This window comes from Spinacia oleracea, chromosome 4 (assembly GCF_020520425.1).
Source record: "Spinacia oleracea cultivar Varoflay chromosome 4, BTI_SOV_V1, whole genome shotgun sequence".
NCBI lineage: Eukaryota > Viridiplantae > Streptophyta > Magnoliopsida > Caryophyllales > Amaranthaceae > Spinacia > Spinacia oleracea.
In genome coordinates this window covers 72071781-72092779 of record NC_079490.1, presented here as the reverse complement: position 1 = coordinate 72092779, position 20999 = coordinate 72071781, and the positions used below count along the sequence as shown (strand labels likewise).

The 20999-nt window shown below is 33.0% G+C and overlaps 1 protein-coding gene and 1 long non-coding RNA gene across 4 annotated transcripts in view; one reads left to right on the top strand and one right to left on the bottom strand.

Annotated features, from left to right (window-relative positions):
* The first annotated feature begins 6008 nt into the window (after positions 1–6008).
* On the top strand, positions 6009–7667 carry LOC130459248 (uncharacterized). The gene is made up of 2 exons (XR_008918509.1): positions 6009–6732; positions 7247–7667. It is a non-coding gene; the product is annotated as an uncharacterized lncRNA (long non-coding RNA).
* Positions 7668–15809: 8142 nt separating this feature from the next.
* The window catches only part of LOC110775041 (serine/arginine-rich-splicing factor SR34-like), a 31081-nt gene continuing 25891 nt past the window's right edge, over positions 15810–20999 (bottom strand). Inside the window, exon 5 of one of the 3 annotated variants that reach the window (XM_056826756.1) lies at positions 15810–15985. In XM_056826756.1, coding sequence (XP_056682734.1) covers positions 15922–15985 — 64 coding nt within the window. In that variant the 3' untranslated portion in view covers positions 15810–15921. The remainder of the gene's footprint in view (positions 15986–20999) is intronic. The other 2 variants (XM_056826754.1, XM_056826755.1) reach the window with 2 other exon arrangements.

Sequence of the window (20999 nt, the reverse complement as noted above, 5' to 3'; positions counted from 1 at the left end):
ATTGGAATAAACAACCAACTGGATGATTAAAACACTTGTTTGTTACATTTCGAATTATAGTTTATAATTCAGCCTTTTTCTTTGTTTTGGACGCGTTTCCTATTCAAAGAACTGATTGTGAGTCAATAGGTCTTGTCTTGCATTCACGATCAACGAGTTAAAGGTCTAGCTTGTTAATCAACTACCCTTGTTTATACAACGAGTTTTTAAACTCGTATCATTAGTGGTATCAGAGCTGCTGTTCGTGTGATCCGCCCAAAAAAAAAAAAAAAAAAAAAAAAAGAGCTGCTGTTCGTAATTCTTACAAACTGAAATATGGATTTTGATGATCCTGACTTTCTACAACATCTCCAAGAAGCCTTGAAGAACGTTAGAGATGGGGGGTATCGTAGGCCTCCTAGGTGTGATCTACGGGCTATGGATGAATTCAAAGTCACCGAACTTCCTGAATTTGTTGGTGGAACAGATCCGGAAGCCTATTTGGAGTGGGAGCGCAACATAGAGAGAATGTTCGATTTCAAGGACATTGATGATGAGAAGCGTTGCAAATATGCCATATTGAAGCTAGGACGAGGGGCTTCATTGTGGTTCGAGGGACTGAAATCCAAGAGAATACGTGAAGGGAAGGAGAAAATTACCTCTTGGGAGTCTTTGAAACGTAAGCTACGTAAAAGGTATGTGCCAACAACTCATAGAATAACAACTTATCGTAAAATTGCCGAATTGAGGCAAGGAAAAATGAGTGTGGCTGAATATATTGATGAGTTTGAAAAGTTGTCCTTAATGGGAGAAATTGAGGAAATTGAGGAACAAAAACTGTCCAGATTTTTAAGGGGTCTAAATTATAATATTGCCAATACCGTAGACCTTTATCCATATTCTGATTTTGACACTCTTTGTGGACTTTGTTTAAAACTGGAAAATCAAGGGAAGGCTAAATATGGGGAAGGGTCTAGTATGGATGGTAAAGCCAAGTCTTGGGCTAAATCCGAACCTAGCTTGAAACCAAACACATCACCTAGTACCGTAGGTTCAAGTAATTCTACGGCTGCCCCTAAACTATCTAACCCAACCAAAGAAACAAGTCTGTCCAAGGTGCGTTGTTTTAAGTGTCAAGGGGTTTGGGCATTATCAAAATGCGTGTCCAAATAAACGAGTAGTGACCTTGAGAGAAGCTGTTGAATGTCGTGAGGAGTTGTTTGAAGAGGAAAAGAGGTTGGGGGACGTATTTGTGTTTGATGAGAGTGGTGATGAGGAGGAAGAGGAAGGGTATGAGGCTCCAATTTATGACACAAATCTGGTTCTTAGAGCGCTACAAACTCAAATTTCACCTACTGATCTAGACCAACGAGATCAGTTGTTTCATACTAAATGTCTAGTGAAAGATAAGTGGTGTAGTGTAATTGTTGATGGGGGGAGTTGTACCAATGCTGCTTCTAGTGAAATGGTGTCAAAATTAGGCTTAATCACTACTGCCTATCCTAGGCCATACGCACTCCATTGGCTTGATGATGGTAATAGTGTAAAAGTGTCGAAGCAAGTAAGGGTTGGTTTGACTATGGGTTCCTATGTGGATGAAGTTCTTTGTGATGTTATTCCTATGGATGCTTGTCATATTTTGTTGGGTCGTCCTTGGCAGTTTGATAGGGACGTGATTCATAAAGGGAGAAGCAATGAGTATGAATTGAGAGACAAAGCCAAGAAAATTGTGCTAAAGCCTATGTCATCTCAAGCGGTTCGATCCATGAGTGTGAAACAAAAGAAAAAGCCGAATCTCACCATGTTGGCTAGTGAACGAGAAATTGAGCAAGCTCTTGATCATGGAGAGTTGGTGTATTTGCTCGTGGCTAAGGAGAGTCCAATTGAAGGCCAAAATTGGAAAGAAGGCAGTCCCATTGCCGAATTGCTGTTTGAGTTCAAGGATGTATTTCCGGATGAATTACCACCAGGTTTGCCCCCTATTCGTGGTATTGAACATCAAATTGATCTTATTCCAGGAACTTCTTTGCCTAATAAGGCTGCCTATCGTTGCAATCCGGAGGAAACAAAGGAATTACAAAAGCAAATTGATGAACTTGTGAATCGAGGCTATGTTAGAGAAAGCTTGAGTCCATGTGCTGTTCCGGTGTTGCTTGTGCCTAAGAAAGATGGAACATGGCGAATGTGTGTTGATAGTAGGGCTGTGAATAACATTACCATCAAGTATCGTTTTCCAATTCCGAGACTTGATGATATGTTAGATGAGCTCCATGGTTCGAAGTTGTTCTCAAAAATTGATTTGCGAAGTGGTTATCATCAGATTCGGATGCGTGAAGGAGATGAGTGGAAAACGGCTTTCAAGACAAAACATGGTTTGTATGAGTGGACCGTCATGCCATTTGGTCTCACTAATGCTCCTAGTACGTTTATGAGGCTAATGAACGAAGTGCTTAAATCATTTTTGGGCAGATTTGTTGTGGTATATCTTGATGACATCTTGGTGTATAGTAGGAACGAAGAGGAGCATCTGATTCATTTGAGGGATGTTTTTGAAACACTTAGAGCTCAAAGACTCTATGGGAAGCTAGAGAAGTGTTCATTCCTTGTTGACAATGTTGTATTCTTGGGCTATGTGGTTTCGAAAGATGGAGTGTCCGTGGATCAGTCCAAGATCGAGGCTATCAAATCGTGGCCTAATCCTAAAACTATAAGTGAGGTGCGTTCATTTCATGGTCTTGCTTCATTTTATAGACGTTTCATTCGTGATTTCAGTACTATTACTAGGCCTATCACTAGTTGCTTGAAGAAAGGTGCTTTTGTATGGGGAGAGGATGCTCAAAAGGCGTTTGATGTGATTAAAGAGCGTTTGTGTGCTGCTCCTATTTTGGCGCTGCCAGATTTCTCTCAACCTTTTGAGGTCGAGTGTGATGCTAGTGGAGTGGGGATTGGTGCTGTTTTGATCCAAGGTAAGCGTCCCATAGCTTATTTTTCGGAAAAGTTAGGGGGTGCTCGTTTGAATTATTGCACTTATGATAAAGAGTTCTATGCCATTGTTAGAGCTTTGGATCATTGGAGTCATTATTTGCGTTCTAGCCACTTTGTTTTGCATTCTGATCATGAATCTTTGAAGTATATTAATGGGCAACAAAAATTGAGCCCAAGACATGCTAAATGGGTTGAGTTCTTGCAATACTTTCATTTTTCTTCGAAATACAAAGATGGTAAAAGCAATGTGGTGGCTGATGCATTATCACGAAGGTACACTTTGCTTGCTACACTTGATGTTCGTTTGTTGGGGTTTGAGACCTTAAAAGATTATTATCATGATGATGGTGATTTTGGAGTTACATTCGAGAAATGTGCAGTTGGTGCTTATGGGGAGTACATGTTGCAAGATGGGTTTCTTTTCAAAGGTAATCGCCTTTGTATTCCTAAGCATTCAATTCGTGAGTTACTAGTGCGTGAGGCTCATGGTGGAGGATTGGCTGGTCACTTTGGCATAGCCAAGACCTTGGAAATCTTGAGAGAACATTTCTTTTGGCCTAAAATGTTAGGTGATGTAACGAACATTGTGAATAAGTGTGTGACTTGTCATATGGCCAAGAGTTCTTTCAAACCCGGTTTATACTCACCTTTGCCGGTTCCAGTTCGCCCTTGGGAAGATGTATCCATGGATTTTATAGTGGCTTTGCCTCGTACTCAAAGAGGTAAGGATGCTATTATGGTCGTGGTGGATAGATTTTCAAAAATGGCTCACTTCGTTGCTTGTCACAAAACGGATGATGCTTGTAATGTGGCTGATTTGTATTATAAGGAGATTGTTCGTTTGCATGGAATTCCAAAGACTATTGTTTCTGATCGAGATTCCAAGTTCTTGAGTTACTTTTGGAATACATTGTGGAGAAAGGTGGGAACCAAGTTGTTGTTTAGCACTTCACATCACCCTCAAACTGATGGGCAAACAGAGGTGACAAATCGAACCTTGGGAACGCTATTGAGAGGGTTGGTAAGTAAAACGCAAAAGGATTGAGATGTCAAGCTTGCTCACGCTGAATTTGCTTATAATCGGTCTCCTACTTATGCTACTGGTCATTCTCCATTTGAGGTAGTATATGGGATTAATCCATACTTGCCCTTGGATTTAATTCCATTACCAAAAGATGAGTTGGTTCACAAGGATGCCGATGCTAAGTTAAAGTCTATGATGAAACTGCACCAACAAGTTCGTGAGCGAATTGAAGCTATTAATGCCTCTTATAAACAGAAATCAAATAAGAATCGCAAACTGAGGTTGTTTGAAGAAGGTGATTTGGTTTGGGTTCATTTAAGGAAAGAGCGTTTTCCAAGCAAACGCAAGAACAAGCTTATGCCTAGGGCTGAAGGTCCTTACAAGGTGGTTGCACGTGTGAATGATAATGCTTACAAGATTGAGCTTCCGGGAGACTATGGTGTCCATGCTACTTTCAATGTAGGTGATCTTTCACCTTATCTTGATGATGATGGCCTTGCTGAATTGAGGTCAATTCCTTTTAAAGGGGGAGGGGATGATACGGTTATGGATGAAAGTGATAGTCTTATGCTAGCAATTGGAACCAAAACTGATTTGGGTTCAATGGCTCATTTTGTGTGCATGGCGACTTGGATTGAGTGAGCTCGTTGTATGGTCCTTATTATCAAGGTGGTACGTTAATCAAACTGGTCCGTTTAATCACATTGGTCCGCTTGTTTAAACAGATTGTACGCACTTATTATTTTTAATTGCTTTGGTTAAATTCGGTTTAATAAAGGGATATTTGTTTAAATCCCCAATTTAAATTCAGTCATTACTTAGCTTTGATTATTGTTGTTTGTAAGGAGAGTTTTAAGCCTTTGTAACCTCCAATTTAGTGACTGAATTAGGAGGCTTTAGAGCCTGTAACTGCCAGTTTTAAAGGCTCTTAAATGGCTCTTAATTAGCCGTTTAAAGCTGTTGTAGCTGTTGGTTTTTGGCTATTTATAGTCAGCTTCTTGATTGGAATAAACAACCAACTGGATGATTAAAACACTTGTTTGTTACATTTCGAATTATAGTTTATAATTCAGCCTTTTTCTTTGTTTTGGACGCGTTTCCTATTCAAAGAACTGATTGTGAGTCAATAGGTCTTGTCTTGCATTCACGATCAACGAGTTAAACGTCTGGCTTGTTAATCAACTATCCTTGTTTATACAACGAGTTTTTAAACTCGTATCAAAGTTGATGGTCAAGGTGACGGTCTTATGCTAATAATTGGAACCAAAGCTGATTTAGGTTCAATGTCTCATTTTGTGTGCATGGTGACTTGGATTGAATGAGTTCGTTTGATGGTCTGTTTAATCAAGGTGGTACGTTGCACTTAATCAAGATGGTTCATTTAATCAAGGTGGTTCGTTGGTTAAAATCTGATTGTTATTTTCTTTTGTTTAATTCAGTTTAATAAGGGGACAATTGTTTTAATCCCATTTAAATTCAGTCATTTCAATAACTTTAAAGGTTGCTGATTGTAAGGAGGGTTTTAAGCCCTTTGTAACTGCAAATTAGTGACTGCATTAGGGAGGCTCTCATTGCTTTGTAATCACCGAATTTAAAGGCCCTTAAATGGCTTTTAAATGGCTGTTTAAAGCTTTGTAACTGCCGTTCTTTGGCTGCTATTTTAGGCTATTTATAGCCAGCTTGCTGAATGGAATAAACAACCAATTTGAAGAATAAACACTTGTTTTCAGTTTACTTTGAATTATTGATTATAATTCTGCCTTTTCTTTGTTTTTGGACGTGTTTCCTACTCAAAGAGTTGATTGTGAGTCAATAGGTCTTGTCTTGCAATCACGATCAACGAGCTAAAGGTCTAGCTTGTTAATCAACTATCCTTAATTATACAACGAGTTTTTAAACTCGTATCAGATAAAAGAAAAACATATTTTTACCAAATAAGGTGAGTTTTGTGCAGTATCGAACATGTATAATGTTTACACAAACTAGAGAACTAGCAGGAATCCATAGGCCACTAGTCCAATATTGCTCGTTTTTTATCCACAACAAAATGAACGCATTAAGATCACTCTCTATTGTAAAAAAACCCAGTTCCAGGATCAATCAAAAATGATATTTTATAAACTGAGTCACTCGCAATTTTGGTTAAATTTGGAGTGTTGAAATATTTGACAATTTAAACAGATTGGTGATTATGTTGAGAGGTTTAAGATTCATTATATAGTTCCACTTTTCCCTTTTATATTATCTTGCAATTCGTTGTTATTCTTTAGGATAAACTATGATTATATCTTGTTCTATCATTAAGCTTAAGTTGAACCTTTTATTGGTTAGGTGTTCAGTCTTTTTGACAGTCAGACCTCACTCTCACCACCAAACTATACACTATTATGTTAGTACTTTCAGGCTTAAACATATTATTTACATTTTATTTTGCAGGTGCTTGCCTATGTAATTTTCATATTCATGTTCTTTGGATGGCTTGCTACAGTATCAGACATTAAAGTGCCGGAGATGGCGACACAGGGCCAAACACATGTGGAATTGGTGTATATTCGCCTGCACATGTGTTGACAAAAGAACTTCAATCTTTGGTGAAGAGTTCTATAGCTATTCCCACTGTGAAAGGGATGGGAGAATAAGGTTACAAATTTTTTGGGTCGTGTATGTCGGGCTTATGATTGAAAGAAATTTGAACTTCCTATGCTTATTAAGTACAATGTCCAGTTTGGATACCAGAATGCCAGGTGAGTAGACAGTTAGTTGTTGTTAAGCTACTCGTTTGTTGATTGTAGAGTACTATAAATATTTGCATATAAGGACTGAAAATTGTATACATCTTATCTAAAAGATGTGGTTGTTCTTTGCTATTTGGAAAGATAAAGTTTGTAAAATTTAAGAATGGTTCCAAGTAGCTTTCACACTATTATATATTTATACGAACAACAAGATTGATGGTCTTATAAAATGACGAGTGATCACCTGTTATTAAATCTGTGACCACTTATTCACACAACTTTTGATGATGTGTTTGGAGTCGGATTTGGCACAAGTTCTTTTTGCTGCTTGTAGAGGTGATCTAACTAGAGTATCACTAAAATGGTCTCCTAGTTCTGCTATGGTAGTAATCATGGCTAGCAAGGGATATCTCGGAAGCTATAAAAAGGGAACTGTGATATGTAATGTAGAAGCAACAGAAGAAGAGTATTACATGCAGGAACCGCTTTAGATTTTGAAGGCAACTTGATTTTTGCTGGGCAGGGTTCTTGGAATTACAGCCAAGGGGGATGACCTTTAAGAAGCACGAGATAGTGGCCTGAAGGGTTTTATCCACAAGATATCAGCTGGAGAGCCCTCCCCAAAAGCAATTTTCATCAAGATGTTTCATTTTCGTTGTTTAGAAATTTTGGATATATATCGTGAAACATTAAACTATAACACGTTAGGGAAGAAAGAGAGATAAGAGTAGTTGTTTGAACTTTAGATAGCCCAATCTTGTTTTCTTATTATTTCTATGTATTAGATTTCCCCTTGCGTTATTTCTAATTGAGAATACATAAAGAAGTCTCCGAATGTTGTATCTTTAGATATTGAATTTTACCATTTAATCACGATTCTTGAACTTTGGCTGGCTCATCCATGTACTTAAATTTGATGATCTCCTTTTGCTAATCTGTTTCACGACCATATATTATTATTATGTCTTTCAATTAAGGTTTTGTTAGTTGATATTTCATCAATTAGGGGGTATATTTTCTTCGAAAATGATAAAGGTCGCAACATGCGACCTTTAAGCCGTGTCACAATGATGACATGGCATGCTTATGTGTCATGATTTAAATTGGAAACTAAAATATTTAACTTATATAACATATTATACATATTTCAAACAAAGGTAGGAAAATCCTAATATTCCAATTTTTTTCCTTCTTTAGATCGAATACCTTAATTACATATTTTCATAGTAAAAATATTGCATTGATAGTAAAAATATTCTGATGACGCATATCTACGTGGCGCTTATATGTACCAATTAAATTCCGACACGTAAGATTGCGACAACTAAATATTGTCACAACTTGCGACCTTTATCATCATCCTATTTTCTTAAAGATTTTATATTGTTGGACATGCCTTTGTATGTGGTGCAAAAATTATAACTTTTTATTTGTATGGTTTTTTGGGCTGCATCACGTAGTACATACTGCGCACAACGATGTACTTGTTTACAAGGTATCCTTTCTTGAAGTGGGTTGTTTATGTTGTGGCTAAACGAGGAAGAAAGAGATGAAAATCGAATGTTATATTATGTCAATCCTTAATGTAAATTCAATATCAATTGTATTGTTAAAGTCAATCCTTTAATCGGTATATTTTTGTGACAGGAGAAGGTAGGGTTGTTGTTTATGGCAACTTAAATTTCACTGATGCTAAAAAAAGTTTTAGATGCAATCATTATTTCATTAATGCCAAAATGTAGTTTTCAGGGGCAACCTAAATTTCATTGATACTAAAAAGAAATGTTTTTGAGGCAACCGCTATTTCAGGTGCTAAAAATAGGTTTTAGAGGCAACCATTACTTCATTAATGCTAAAAGGTACTTTTAGAGAAACATAATTTCACTAAGGCTAAGAAAAAGTTTTAGAGGCAACTATTAATTCATTAATGCTAAAGATTACTTTTTAGGGGCAACTTAAATTTCATTGACGCTAAAAATAAGTTTTAGAGGCAACTATTTTTTCATTAATGGTAAAAGGTACTTTTTAGGGGGAACTTGAATTTTGTTGATGCTAAAAAAATGTTATAGAGGCAAACATTATTTTATTCATGCTAAAAGGTACTTTTAGGGGCAGCCTAAATTTCCCCGACACTAAAAATAATTTTAGAGGCTACCATAATTAATAAAGGCTAAAAGGCACTTTTAGAGGCCAAAAATAATTAACCGCCTCAAGGTGTTGCTTCTAAATGTAAATTTTCATTTAGTGTTAGTCAATGGATCTGCGACGTTGTCGTCCATTCCAACCTTGCAAATCTAGATTAACTTTCTCGAAGTATATGAAATTGCCGCAATTGTGTTTGAGTTTCTGGTGGCTCCTAGGCTCCTTATCCTTGGCAATGGCTCCACTAGTGTCACAATACAAAGCCACTAGTTCCTTTATGGAGGGGACAACCTAAAGTTATTCGATGAACTTCATTGCTGCTTATGAGGCAACAATGTATTCTGCTTTAGTTGTAGAATCTACTATAGTTATTTGGTTAGCACTTTTCTAGCTTACTGCTCCGCCATTGAGGCAGAACACAAAACCAGAATGCAATCTGAAATCATCTTTGTCGGTTTAAAAACAGGCGCCCGTATGCCCTTAACAATCAACATCTCAGTTCCACCACAAACTTGGAATTGACCCTTTTTCCTTTTCAGGTAGTTTAAGATATTTTTTGCAGCATTCCAATGCACCTCTCCTGGGTATGACGGGTATCTGCTTGTTGCACTGAGAACGTCCAACTTGTACAAATCATGGAATGCATGATAGAGCCAATTGCCGAAGCATATGGAATCGTACTCATCTTTCGACTCTCATCGGATGTCTTAGGACACTGAGTCTTTCTTAGATATATACCTTGTGTCATGGGTAGATGGCCTCTCTAGGCTTCCATCATATTCAACCGAGCTAGCACGTTGTCAATGTAAGTGCTTAGGCTTAGTCTAATCATCCTCTAAGATCTATCCCTATAGATCTTGATGCCCAAGATGTATTGTGCCTATCCTAAGCCCTTCATTGGAAAACACATTCCAAGCCAAGCCTTTACAGACTCCAACATAGGAATGTCATTTCCAGTTAGTAGCATGTCATAAACATACAAGACTCGCAATGCAATCTTACTCCCACTGAACTTCTTGTTTATACAAGACTCGCCAAGAGTCTTGATGAATCCAATGCACTGTACTTTAAAAAATCGTATATTCCAACTCATGGATGCTTGCTTTAATCCATAAATAGATTTCTTGAGCTTGCATACCTTTCTTGCATTCTTTGGATCAATAAAACCCCATGGCTGTCTCATAAGCACAGTCTCTTCAAGAATACCATTTAAGAAGGAAGTTTTGACATCCATTTTCCATATTTCATAGTCATGTTTACGCAGTAATTGCAAAGATTATACGAACAGACTTAAGCATTGCAACTGGAAAAAAGGTTTCACCATAGTCAACGCTGTGAACTTGTCTGGAGCCTTTTTCTACCAATCTAGCTTTGTATACATATATATTTTATCTTTGTCTTTCTTCAACTTGAAGACCCATTTTCTTCTAATAGGTGTAAACCCACTCGACAAATCAACCAAATCCCAGACTTGATTTTCAAACATGGAGTTTATTTCAGATTTCATGGCTCTAACCATTTTGTGGAGCTTGGACTAGTCATATATTTCTTGTAGAAAATAGGTTCTTCATTATGCAATATGAGAACTTCTAAGATTTCAGTCAAGAGGACTCCAATTCATCTATCTTCATGAACCTTAGTTCTGTGTGATCTACAAGGGGAAACAACGTCTTGAGGAACTACTCCCACTAGCTCTTCCAAAGACCTTGGAGATTCTTCATCTTGAACTTCTTCCAAAGAGTTCTCGATTTATTGTTCGTCTCGAATCTCTTCGAGGTTTATTTTTCTCCAACTTGTCATTTTGGAAATGTGATTTCATATAGCTCAACTAATTAGAACATGTAGCTCAACTTATTAGAACATGTAGCTTAACTGATTAGAACATATAGGATTAATGTACAAAACATGTAGCTTAACTGATTAGAACATATAGGATTAATGTACAAAACATGTAGCTTAACTGATTAGAACATGTAGCTTAACTGATTAGAACATATAGCTCAACTGATTAGAACATGTAGCTTAACTAATTAGAACATATAGGAATAATGTTTAGAACATATAGCTCAACTGATTAGAACATATAGCTCAACAGATTAGAACATGTAGCTACTGATTAGAACATGTAGCTCAACTGATTAGAACATTTAGCTTAACTGATTAGAACATATAGAATAATGTACAGAACATATAGCTTCACTTGTTGGAACATATAAATTCAATTGTTAAAACATATAGCTTATCTTGTTAGAACATATAGCTTGTTCAAGGTAACGTACGATTTCAAAATTTGAGTCTATTTTTCAATTTGTGTCATCTCTGCTATAATTTTTTGTTAGTATAAGTAGTTAGCTTTATTTGGAGAGGATTCAATGCTTTTTTAACCTTTTTGTGCTTTTAGTTAGGAATTCAAGGATTTCTTTGTTTTTTAATTGAATTTTAGATTAATTTGGGAACTTAAGAATACAGTGGCATGATATTATGATCTGTGATAAGCTGAAACCTAATGAAAGACTAATGCTTTCAAAAAGACGCAAGCATTACTTTATCATTAATATACTCAAATAGTTCGATATTTGAAGTTATAAGAAATTTATAGCTTCTACTAATTGGTAAACTCATGCTCTTGATTTTAGGGAAATTGAAATTTATGTTTTAAGTTATCTGAATTTTGGTTTGTTGATCATGAGAATTTCAATCTAGTAATTAATCACCCTTTCTTATGTTCTAAATCACCCTTGATTAAGTTCTAAATCACCCTTGATTATGTTCTAAATCATCCTCGCTTAAGTTCTAAACTGGGAACTTCACCAAAATCATCTGTTAGAAATGTCACATAAGTTAGTAGAACTCTGTACTATTGGCGTAAAACATTACAGGTTTAACCATTAATCAGTTTGAGAGTTGAGATGTGCTAGTTTTTCTTTTTATAACGAGAATATATTTTACGAGAAGTTTGGGAGCACCCTCTCTCTTTGACGTCACTCTTTTCTCAATATCTATAAGACAACATGGGTCTAAAAGTGTAAACTTAACCCCTATAAAACCCGAATAAGATTCAATCATGCACTAAGTTCGGGGCTTGAAATTTCAATTCACCTTTACTTTGTGTGACTTCGAAACAGAGTGTGCTTGTGCAGTCGTATATAAAACAGTGTGCTTGTTTATTTTACTTTATTTGTGGTTAGTTTTTGAACTTTTGAATTTTTAGGTTACTTTTTCTGATTTTTCTGATTTTTCTACTTTTCAAATTAATTTATTTCCTATTTTACTGAGTTTATGAAATAAATCATGAAGATCTAAAACTTAGAGTTATATGTTCTGAATTTTTAAATAGAGAAAATTCAAAGAACGTAAATGAGATTAAACATGCCAAAAAATCAAAGCTAAATCGACCGCACTGATAGTACAATTGTCGAAGAAGCAATCCGAAGGATATCCTTGAAAAATGTTGGTAAGATTTTATAATCTCAATTCTTTAGAACGTGAAGGTTCGACATTTAGAACATAAAGGTTCATTGTTAAGAACAAATTTGTTTAATATTTAGAACACAAAAGTTACTTTTTAAAACATCAAAAATTAGGCATAGTGATGGTAATTTTCAATATTTTATGATGTTCTGAAAGTAAGAGTTATATGTTCTGCATTTTTAAACAGAGAACATGAGAATAAACGCGCCAATACAACGGAGCAAATTGTCCCGCCATCACTTATGAAGGACATCATCAGAAATATTGGGTAATATTTTATGCTTTCAATACTTTAGAGAAAAAAGGTTAAGAATGTAGAACATGCATGAAAGCTCACTGTTTAAATTGTTTAATGTATAGAACATAAAAATTATTGGTAGAAATTAGATGTTATTTGACTACACTTACAATTTACTACAGCAGGGAAGGTTTGGGCTAGAGTGACTGGACTGGGGATATTTATGTTCTAAATCTCATAACAAGATGTTCTGAAACTAGAAAGTTATGTTCCAATGTTCTCTTCATGTATCTAATATGTTTCTGAATGTGTTTTGTGTCTGATTTTTTGCCTTTTTTGATGACAATTTGGGTCAGGCTAGCTATGTTTTGTTTTCATGTGCAACATCATGGGCTAGTATAGTTGTTGCATATATTGGTGTTGGTCTTAAGTGGTTTCATAACTGCTGGTGCAAGCTATTTCTTTTGTGGGAGGGTTGTTGCAGGCTAGTCTGGGGTGGGCACCGGTTCTGCTCTATTTGGTTGCTTCTAGAAGTTAGTGTACGTGTGGTGTTGTTGCAAGTAATGGTCGTCAATGATTGATGTTTTGGGACAATGCCTATTAGCTCAATTGGTAGAGCTTTGTGCGATTGCACAATGATGTAGGTTCGAATCCTACATAGGCAACTCTTTGCATTCCATTTATGATATTAATTAATTCTCCTATTTGATGATTCTTTACTTTTGAATCACTTATATTTACTTTTGAATCTGTTATACTTTCTTTATATCATATGTATAAATTATCAGAACATTAGCCTTAGTTTTTAGAACATTAAATCTAACACTTGAACTGAAGGCAGCAGTTTGTACGTAGAGAAAACTAGCCAGGGAGCAGGGAAGCATGACTGAGATGGACAAGATGTATGACCAACATAATTCCTCAATGGCGGAGTCTGATAAGAAAATAGGTAACCGCTCAGGACCTTTATTCATAGCATTTGACAACAAATTAAATTATCATGAATTGGTGTTGATATATTTTAAAGAGGTGATGACAGAGGAATCATTAGACTTTTCCTCTACAGGGGTGTCCTTTCTTCTAGCTCTACTCATAGGTGTAGTTGGAACTTTGCTTTATTGTGAGCCTTATTTACCAACATATGAGGCCCTAGGCCAAACAACGAAAAAATATCTACAAGTTGAGTTAAGTTGATAGAGCTGATAGAGTTGCACTACTAAGCTTTAAAGCTAAAATCATCAAGGACACGATTGGAATTCTCGAGTCGTGGGTGGGTGTTTAAGACACTTAGTTCAACTTGTGCTGGAGGGTAATTCTCTAGTAGGACCTATCCCTAGAAATACAACCTATGTAGGATTTGAACCTACATCCATGTGCAATGGCACATTGCTCTACCATTTGAGCTAATAGGCTTTAAAAAAATAGTCAAGAAAACAATGCATGTAGTACTACTATAGAAAATAGAAAAATGCAACAACTTGCGTTATAGTATAATAAAAGAACATATGCAATAATAATTAGAACATACACAACTATAATTAGAACATGCGCCCAATATAAAGATATTTACCTATGCATTCTCATTATAACACAAATGACCTCGAGTTTTCCTACTATTTATGCAATTATTTCACACTGAGATCAAATTCACTGATTATATTTAGCAGACAAATGACCTTGAATTTTCCTACTTCCATATTCCATTATCTCAGGTGGCAACTGCTATTTCTAAAACACACATTACTATGTTTCTATATCCAATTATACCTGATACAACATTCAATGCGTAAATGCAACAAAGTAGCTAGACCTTACTTATCCAACAGATGTGTATTAGTCATATATGACTCTAATAATGTAGTTTAGTAATACATTATACAAATCACGTGAATTCTTAAATAGATGACAAAATTACAGAATAAGCTCTCATGTTTCTTCAAGTAAAAAAAACCAAGAGTATATTAGAGTCCGACATACTTTCAGCAGAAAGAGTCCCCCCTGCCCTCTCTTTCTGTCAAGTATATGACATCCGTTTTTTTATTTTATCTTCCGCAGAGGACACTTGCCATGAGCCAAATATTTTGTGATTCATTTGGAGTTAGCAAATTACTTATTTTGGATCCCCTAAAAAATATTGATAAGCGGAAACTTAATTTTCCAAACAACGCTATTTTAGAACACATGTATCACTAGTTAGAATATAAGAAATGATGATTCTGAACATGACGTCGTCAACAAAAAATCATGGAAAATTTATTTGTTCCATATTTGACGAAGAATTCTGCTGAAGTACAGGTTGCAATACATATTTTCAACAAAATAAATCATATATCTACCTGACATTATCAACCTATGGAAGACAGAAAGAGGGACCTGGTGCTTGAACATAACAGTTGGATATTGATTAAATGGAATAAACAGGGGTTCGAGAGGCACTGGATTCTCAGACCAATATGCTGATCAATTATATTCATCATTGCTACTACCCACTGACAACAAATCAAAATAGAAATAGGAGGATTTTACAGCTTAAAATTTGAGAACTAAAAGTTCTTCAAAATTTGTTGAGTCGTTCAAGTATAAGCAACAGGGAATAAAGTAAACATACCCTGGATGTCCCTAAAACTAGATTCTGGAAGAAGACACTTAGAGTCATGTAAGATTATAGTTTAGAACACATGTTATATTCAGAACATATGCTATTATAATTTAGAACATATACAATTATAATTAAGAACATATGCAATTACTATTTAGAAAATGAAACCCTTACATAAGTAGTAAGAAATTTCACCTGATTCATGATGATTCGTCAGAGCAACATGAAATTCATTCTCTAGTTCCTCCAGGACATAATATAGGAATTACTTCAGGAGTAACAAGCACATTTGAATTAGAACAACTTGCATATTGTTCGTTATTCACAACAGAAACTAGAAAAGAACAACAAAAAACAATTCAGAACATGTATACTGTTTACATAGAACATTGGCTTAAAAATGCAGAACATGTAAAGCAATAATTCAGAACAGCAGAAACAATGTCACAGGAAATAAAAACAACTATACAGAACACTAGAAGAAACTATTAAAAAAAAAGACTATTACTTAGAAGATTTAAACCGATATGCAGAAGATGTAATGCAGCAATTTAGAACATCAAAAACAATATACAACTTGCATATTGTTCATTATTCATAACAGAATCAAGAAAACAATAACAATAAAACAATTCAGAACATGTATAATGTGTACATAGAACATTTGGTTTCAAATGCAGAACATTTAAAACGATTATTCAGAACATTAAACATCAGACACATGAATAAGAAAACTTGCTTGATTCCGTCAATGATGAGGACGAACTATGATGAACTTCCGATTCCATTGCTCAAACAGAAAGAGTACTGATCTGTAAATAAAAAAGCATGAAACACACACACGATTGAATACGAATTTAAACACATAAATTAAAATAATTAATTGACAAGAACAATTCGATAATAATAAATCTAAAACTAAAACAAACCCAAATAAAAAACAAATCAGAATATCAAAAACAAAACAAATCAGTTACGAAGTAAACAATTCGGTAATCAAAAATAGCTCACGAAATTCAGGAAATCAATAATAAGCAATTCGATAATCAACAATTAGATAATTACAATTCGATAATAATGAAATTGAAAACGATAATCAAAACTAGGTCAGAAATCGAAAAATTATCAAGAAAAATACACAAACCAGAATTGCAAAAAATGAACAAATATTGATACAAGTACCTTTAAAAAACAATCATATGATTGCATTCGAGAATAAATTTGAATTCTAAAGCAAATTTGAAGATGAATTCGACCTTGATTAAGGTCCAGTAATGGCGCAAAAGAAGAGAGAGAGAGAGGAGAGAAAACAGGGAGAGAAAACATAGGTTAGAGAGAGAAAGAAAATAAGCGTGAAAAGTGATGAGATGAGCTTGGTATATTTGAACAAATTTACAAAAATGCCATTAGTAATCCCTTGATTTTCAACTGTTAGATTAGAAACGATCCAAAGGCCAAGATTTATTCTCACATAAAATTGTGTTCTCACATGAGCCTTCCTATATATATATATATAATTAAATTAAGGGTCGCATTAGATAAGGAAATGCTTAGAATAATAAATAAGCAATGCCATGACGAACCGGCCGATATTTGATCCATTCGATACATTAAACCCTGTTAAATTATCTTACGCGACCCAAAGGGGTTTGCTTATTTAATTTCATGAAATCGGTAAATCAAGTAAGTAAATAGAGTGTCCGACATTACCGATCTTTTGCAACAATCAATCTCTTGGTTCTATTACTTCCAAAGTTATTTAAATCTTTATTATTCCATATTTATTAAGTCCTAATGAATAAACTGGACGAGATTGCTTATGTCATGTAAAGGGTAACGCAAGAAAGTAAATAGGTTATCCAACACGTCCGTAATATATTTTTTCCATTTTTTTAATTATTTTTTCGGTAACAGTTACCAAATATAGGATTATATTAAATGTGATTTTTTATTATTTCCTTAAAAGTTACAGAATATAGGATTAAATTTAATTTAATTTGTTTTTAAAAATTTCGGTCCATATTACAGAATATCGATCAAATTAAATTTGCAATTTTTCATATCGGTAAAATTTTCAGAAGATAGGATTAAATTAAATTAGAATTTTTTTTTAAAAACATTTCGGTCTAATTTAAGTACAGAATTAGTTTTTGGTAAAAAAAATTAAAAAATTATAATATTATTCAAATTGATTTAGTCTCAATATATAAATATATCAGATAAACGTTATCTTGTCAATGATTTAGTATCTATTTAGGAAACTTAGGAGACTAAATAGGAGAATAAATCTTAGAGAATATCTAAATAAATAAATATTATTCTCCATTAAATAAGGGAAAAATATCCGATGGAGCAAATCAGATATACGGTATACCATCATCAATATCCGTAACAAATAAAATCTGATTTAAAAAAAATCGGTAAAACTTATTGAATTAAATTTGATATTTTTTTAATATATGTCAAAATTAGATAATATCGGATAAATAAAAATAATATTTTAAAAAACTGAACTGTTATTTACTTATAATTAAATAAGATTATTATTTAATTTATTATTAAATAAGATTATTATTTAATTAATTATTAAATAAGATTATTATTTAATTAATTATTAAATAAGATTATTATTTAATTAATTATTAAATAAGATTATTATTTACTTAATTATAAAAGTAAAAAAAAATTATTATTTAATTAATTCGGTTTAGGGTTTATATGAACTTATTATTTCTAATCTAACCTAATCTAATAAACGAAAAGACTTAGCTAGTACCAATAACGGTAAAGGTCGTCAGCTAGTACCAGCTAGTACCAATTATAGAATACCCAGAAAAAAAAAATCAATAACGTAATTGATTTAGTATAAATCAGATAAAAGATATCTTGTAAATGATTTAGTATCAATAAAGTAATCTAAGGCATCAATTTAGGAAAATTAGGAGACTAAATAGGAGACTAAATAAATTAGAGAATATATATTTTTATTTCGGTAATAAAATAAAATCTTATTTTTTTGAAAAAATTATCGGTAACAATCAAATAAATTTCTGTAACAATCAAATAAAATTTCGGTAACATATAAGATAAGTTTTTTTGTAAGATAAGATAAGATTCTTTTTAAAAAATTTCGGTAACAATATTAGATAAGATTTGTTTTTAATACAAGATAAGATTTTTAAAAAAAAAATTTAGGTAACAATATTTAGAATCAAATAATATAAGATAAGATTTTTTTAAAAAATTTCGGTAACAATCAAATAAAATCTGATTTTGTTAACAGGGTAATATCGGACAATCTATTTAACAGGATTTGATTAGATTGAAATTACCTATATTTTAATCAAATAAAATCTCGGTAACATATAAGATAATTTTTTTTTTAACATAAGATAAGATTCTTTTTAAAAAATTTCGGTAACAATATAAGATAAGATTTGTTTTTAATACAAGATAAGATTTTTTTAAAAAAAAATTAGGTAACAATATATAGAATTAAATAATATAAGATAAGATTGTTTTTAAAAAACATTTCGGTAACAATCAAATAAAATCTGATTTTTTTTTTTAGAATTTCGGTAACAATTATTAACGAAATCTAAGGCATCAATTTAGGAAAATTAACATACTAAATAAATTAATGAATATCCAAAAATATAAATATTATTCTATAATATAAGAATCTATTTTATCCCTTAAAAAAATTTAAAATCAATTTTTATTTCGGTAACCAAATAAAATCTGATTTTTTTTTTATTTCGGTATTTTTTTAAAAAATTTCGGTAACAAATCAGTTTTTATTTGTAAACAATTTCGGTAACAATTATTAACTAATATAATTCAGATATACAATATCAAAATCTAAAAAATTTTAGTAATCGAATAAAATTTAATATTTTTTATTTCGGTAATTTTTTAAAAATTTCGGTAACAATTCAGATTTTATTTGTTAACAATTTCGGAAACAATTCAGATTTTATTTGTTAATAAATAAGCAATGTCGTGACGAACTTGCCGGTATTTGATTCGTTCGATAGATTAAACCCTGTTAATTATCTAACACGACCCAAAGGGGTAAGCTTATATAATTTCGGTAACAATTCAGATATTATTTGTTAATAACTAAGCAATGCAGTGACGAACTTACCGGTATTTGATTCGTTCGATAGATTAAACCGTGTTAATTATCTAACACGACCCAAAGGGGTTTGGTTATTCAATTTCTTGTAAACGTTAATGCAAATAAGTAAACAGAGTGTCTGAAATTACCAATATTTTGCAACACTCACTCTCTTGATTATTTTATTTCCAAAGTTATTTAGATCTTTATTATTCCCAATTCAGTAACTCCTAATTAATAAACCGGAAATACCAAAGTATTTGGTAACTCCAAAAAATAATTAGGAGGTCCTATCATATATATGTAGATTTATTTATGATCAAAGGGTCACACTAGATAAGAAATGCTTAAAATAATAACTAAGCAATGCCGTGACGAACATGCCGGTATTCGTTAATGCAAATAAGTAAACAGAGTGTCTGAAATTACCAATATTTTGCAACACTCACTCTCTTGATTATTTTATTTCCAAAGTTATTTAGATCTTTATTATTCCCAATTCAGTAACTCCTAATTAATAAACTGGAAATACCAAAGCATTTGGTAACTCCAAAAAATAATTAGGAGGTCCTATCATATATATGTAGATTTATTATGATCAAAGGGTCACACTAGATAAGAAATGCTTAAAATAATAACTAAGCAATGCCGTGACGAACTTGCCGGTATTTGATTCGTTCAATACATTAAACCCTGTTAATTTATCAAACACGACCCAAAGGGGTTTGTTTGCTTATAAAATTTCATGAAAACGGTAACGCAAATAAGTAAATAGAGTGTCCGAAATTACCGATATTTGGCAACAATCGCTCTCTTGATTCTCTTACTTCCAAAGTTAATTAAGTCTTTATGATTCCCAATTCAATAACTCCTAATTAATAAACTGGAATTCCAAAAGTATTTGGTAACTCCAAATAATAAATAGGAGGTCCTAACATAAATATATATAGATTTATTTATAATTAAAGGGACGCATTAGATAAGGAAATGCTTAAAATAATAAATAAACAATGTCGTGACGAACTTGCCGGTATTTGTTTCGTTCGATACATCAAACCCTGTTAATTTATCTAACACGACCCAAAGGGGTTTTTTTGCTTATATAATTTCATGAAAACGGTAACGCAAATAAGTAAATAGAGTGTCCGAAATTACCGATATTTGGCAACACTCGCTCTCTTGATTCTCTTATTTCCAAAGTTAATTAAATCTTTATGATTACCAATTTAGTAACTCCTAATTAAAAAAGTGGAATTCCAAAAGTATTTGGTAACTCCAAAAAATAATTAGGAGGTCCTAACATAAATATATATATATATATATATATATATATATATATATATATATATATATATATATATATATATATATATATATATATATATATATATATATATATATAAGGGGCACATTAGATAAGGAAATGCTTAAAATAATAAATAAATCATGTCGTAACGAACTTGCCGGTATTTGATTCGTTCGATACATTAAATACTGTTAATATTTCTAACACGACCCAAAGGGGTTTGTTTGCTTATATAATTTCATGAAAACGGTAACGCAAATAAGTAAATAGAGTGTCCGAAATTACCGATATTTGGCAACACTCGCTCTCTTGATTCTCTTACTTCCAAAGTTAATTAAATCTTTATGATTACCAATTCAGTAACTCCTAATTAATAAAGTGGAATTCCAAAAGTATTTGG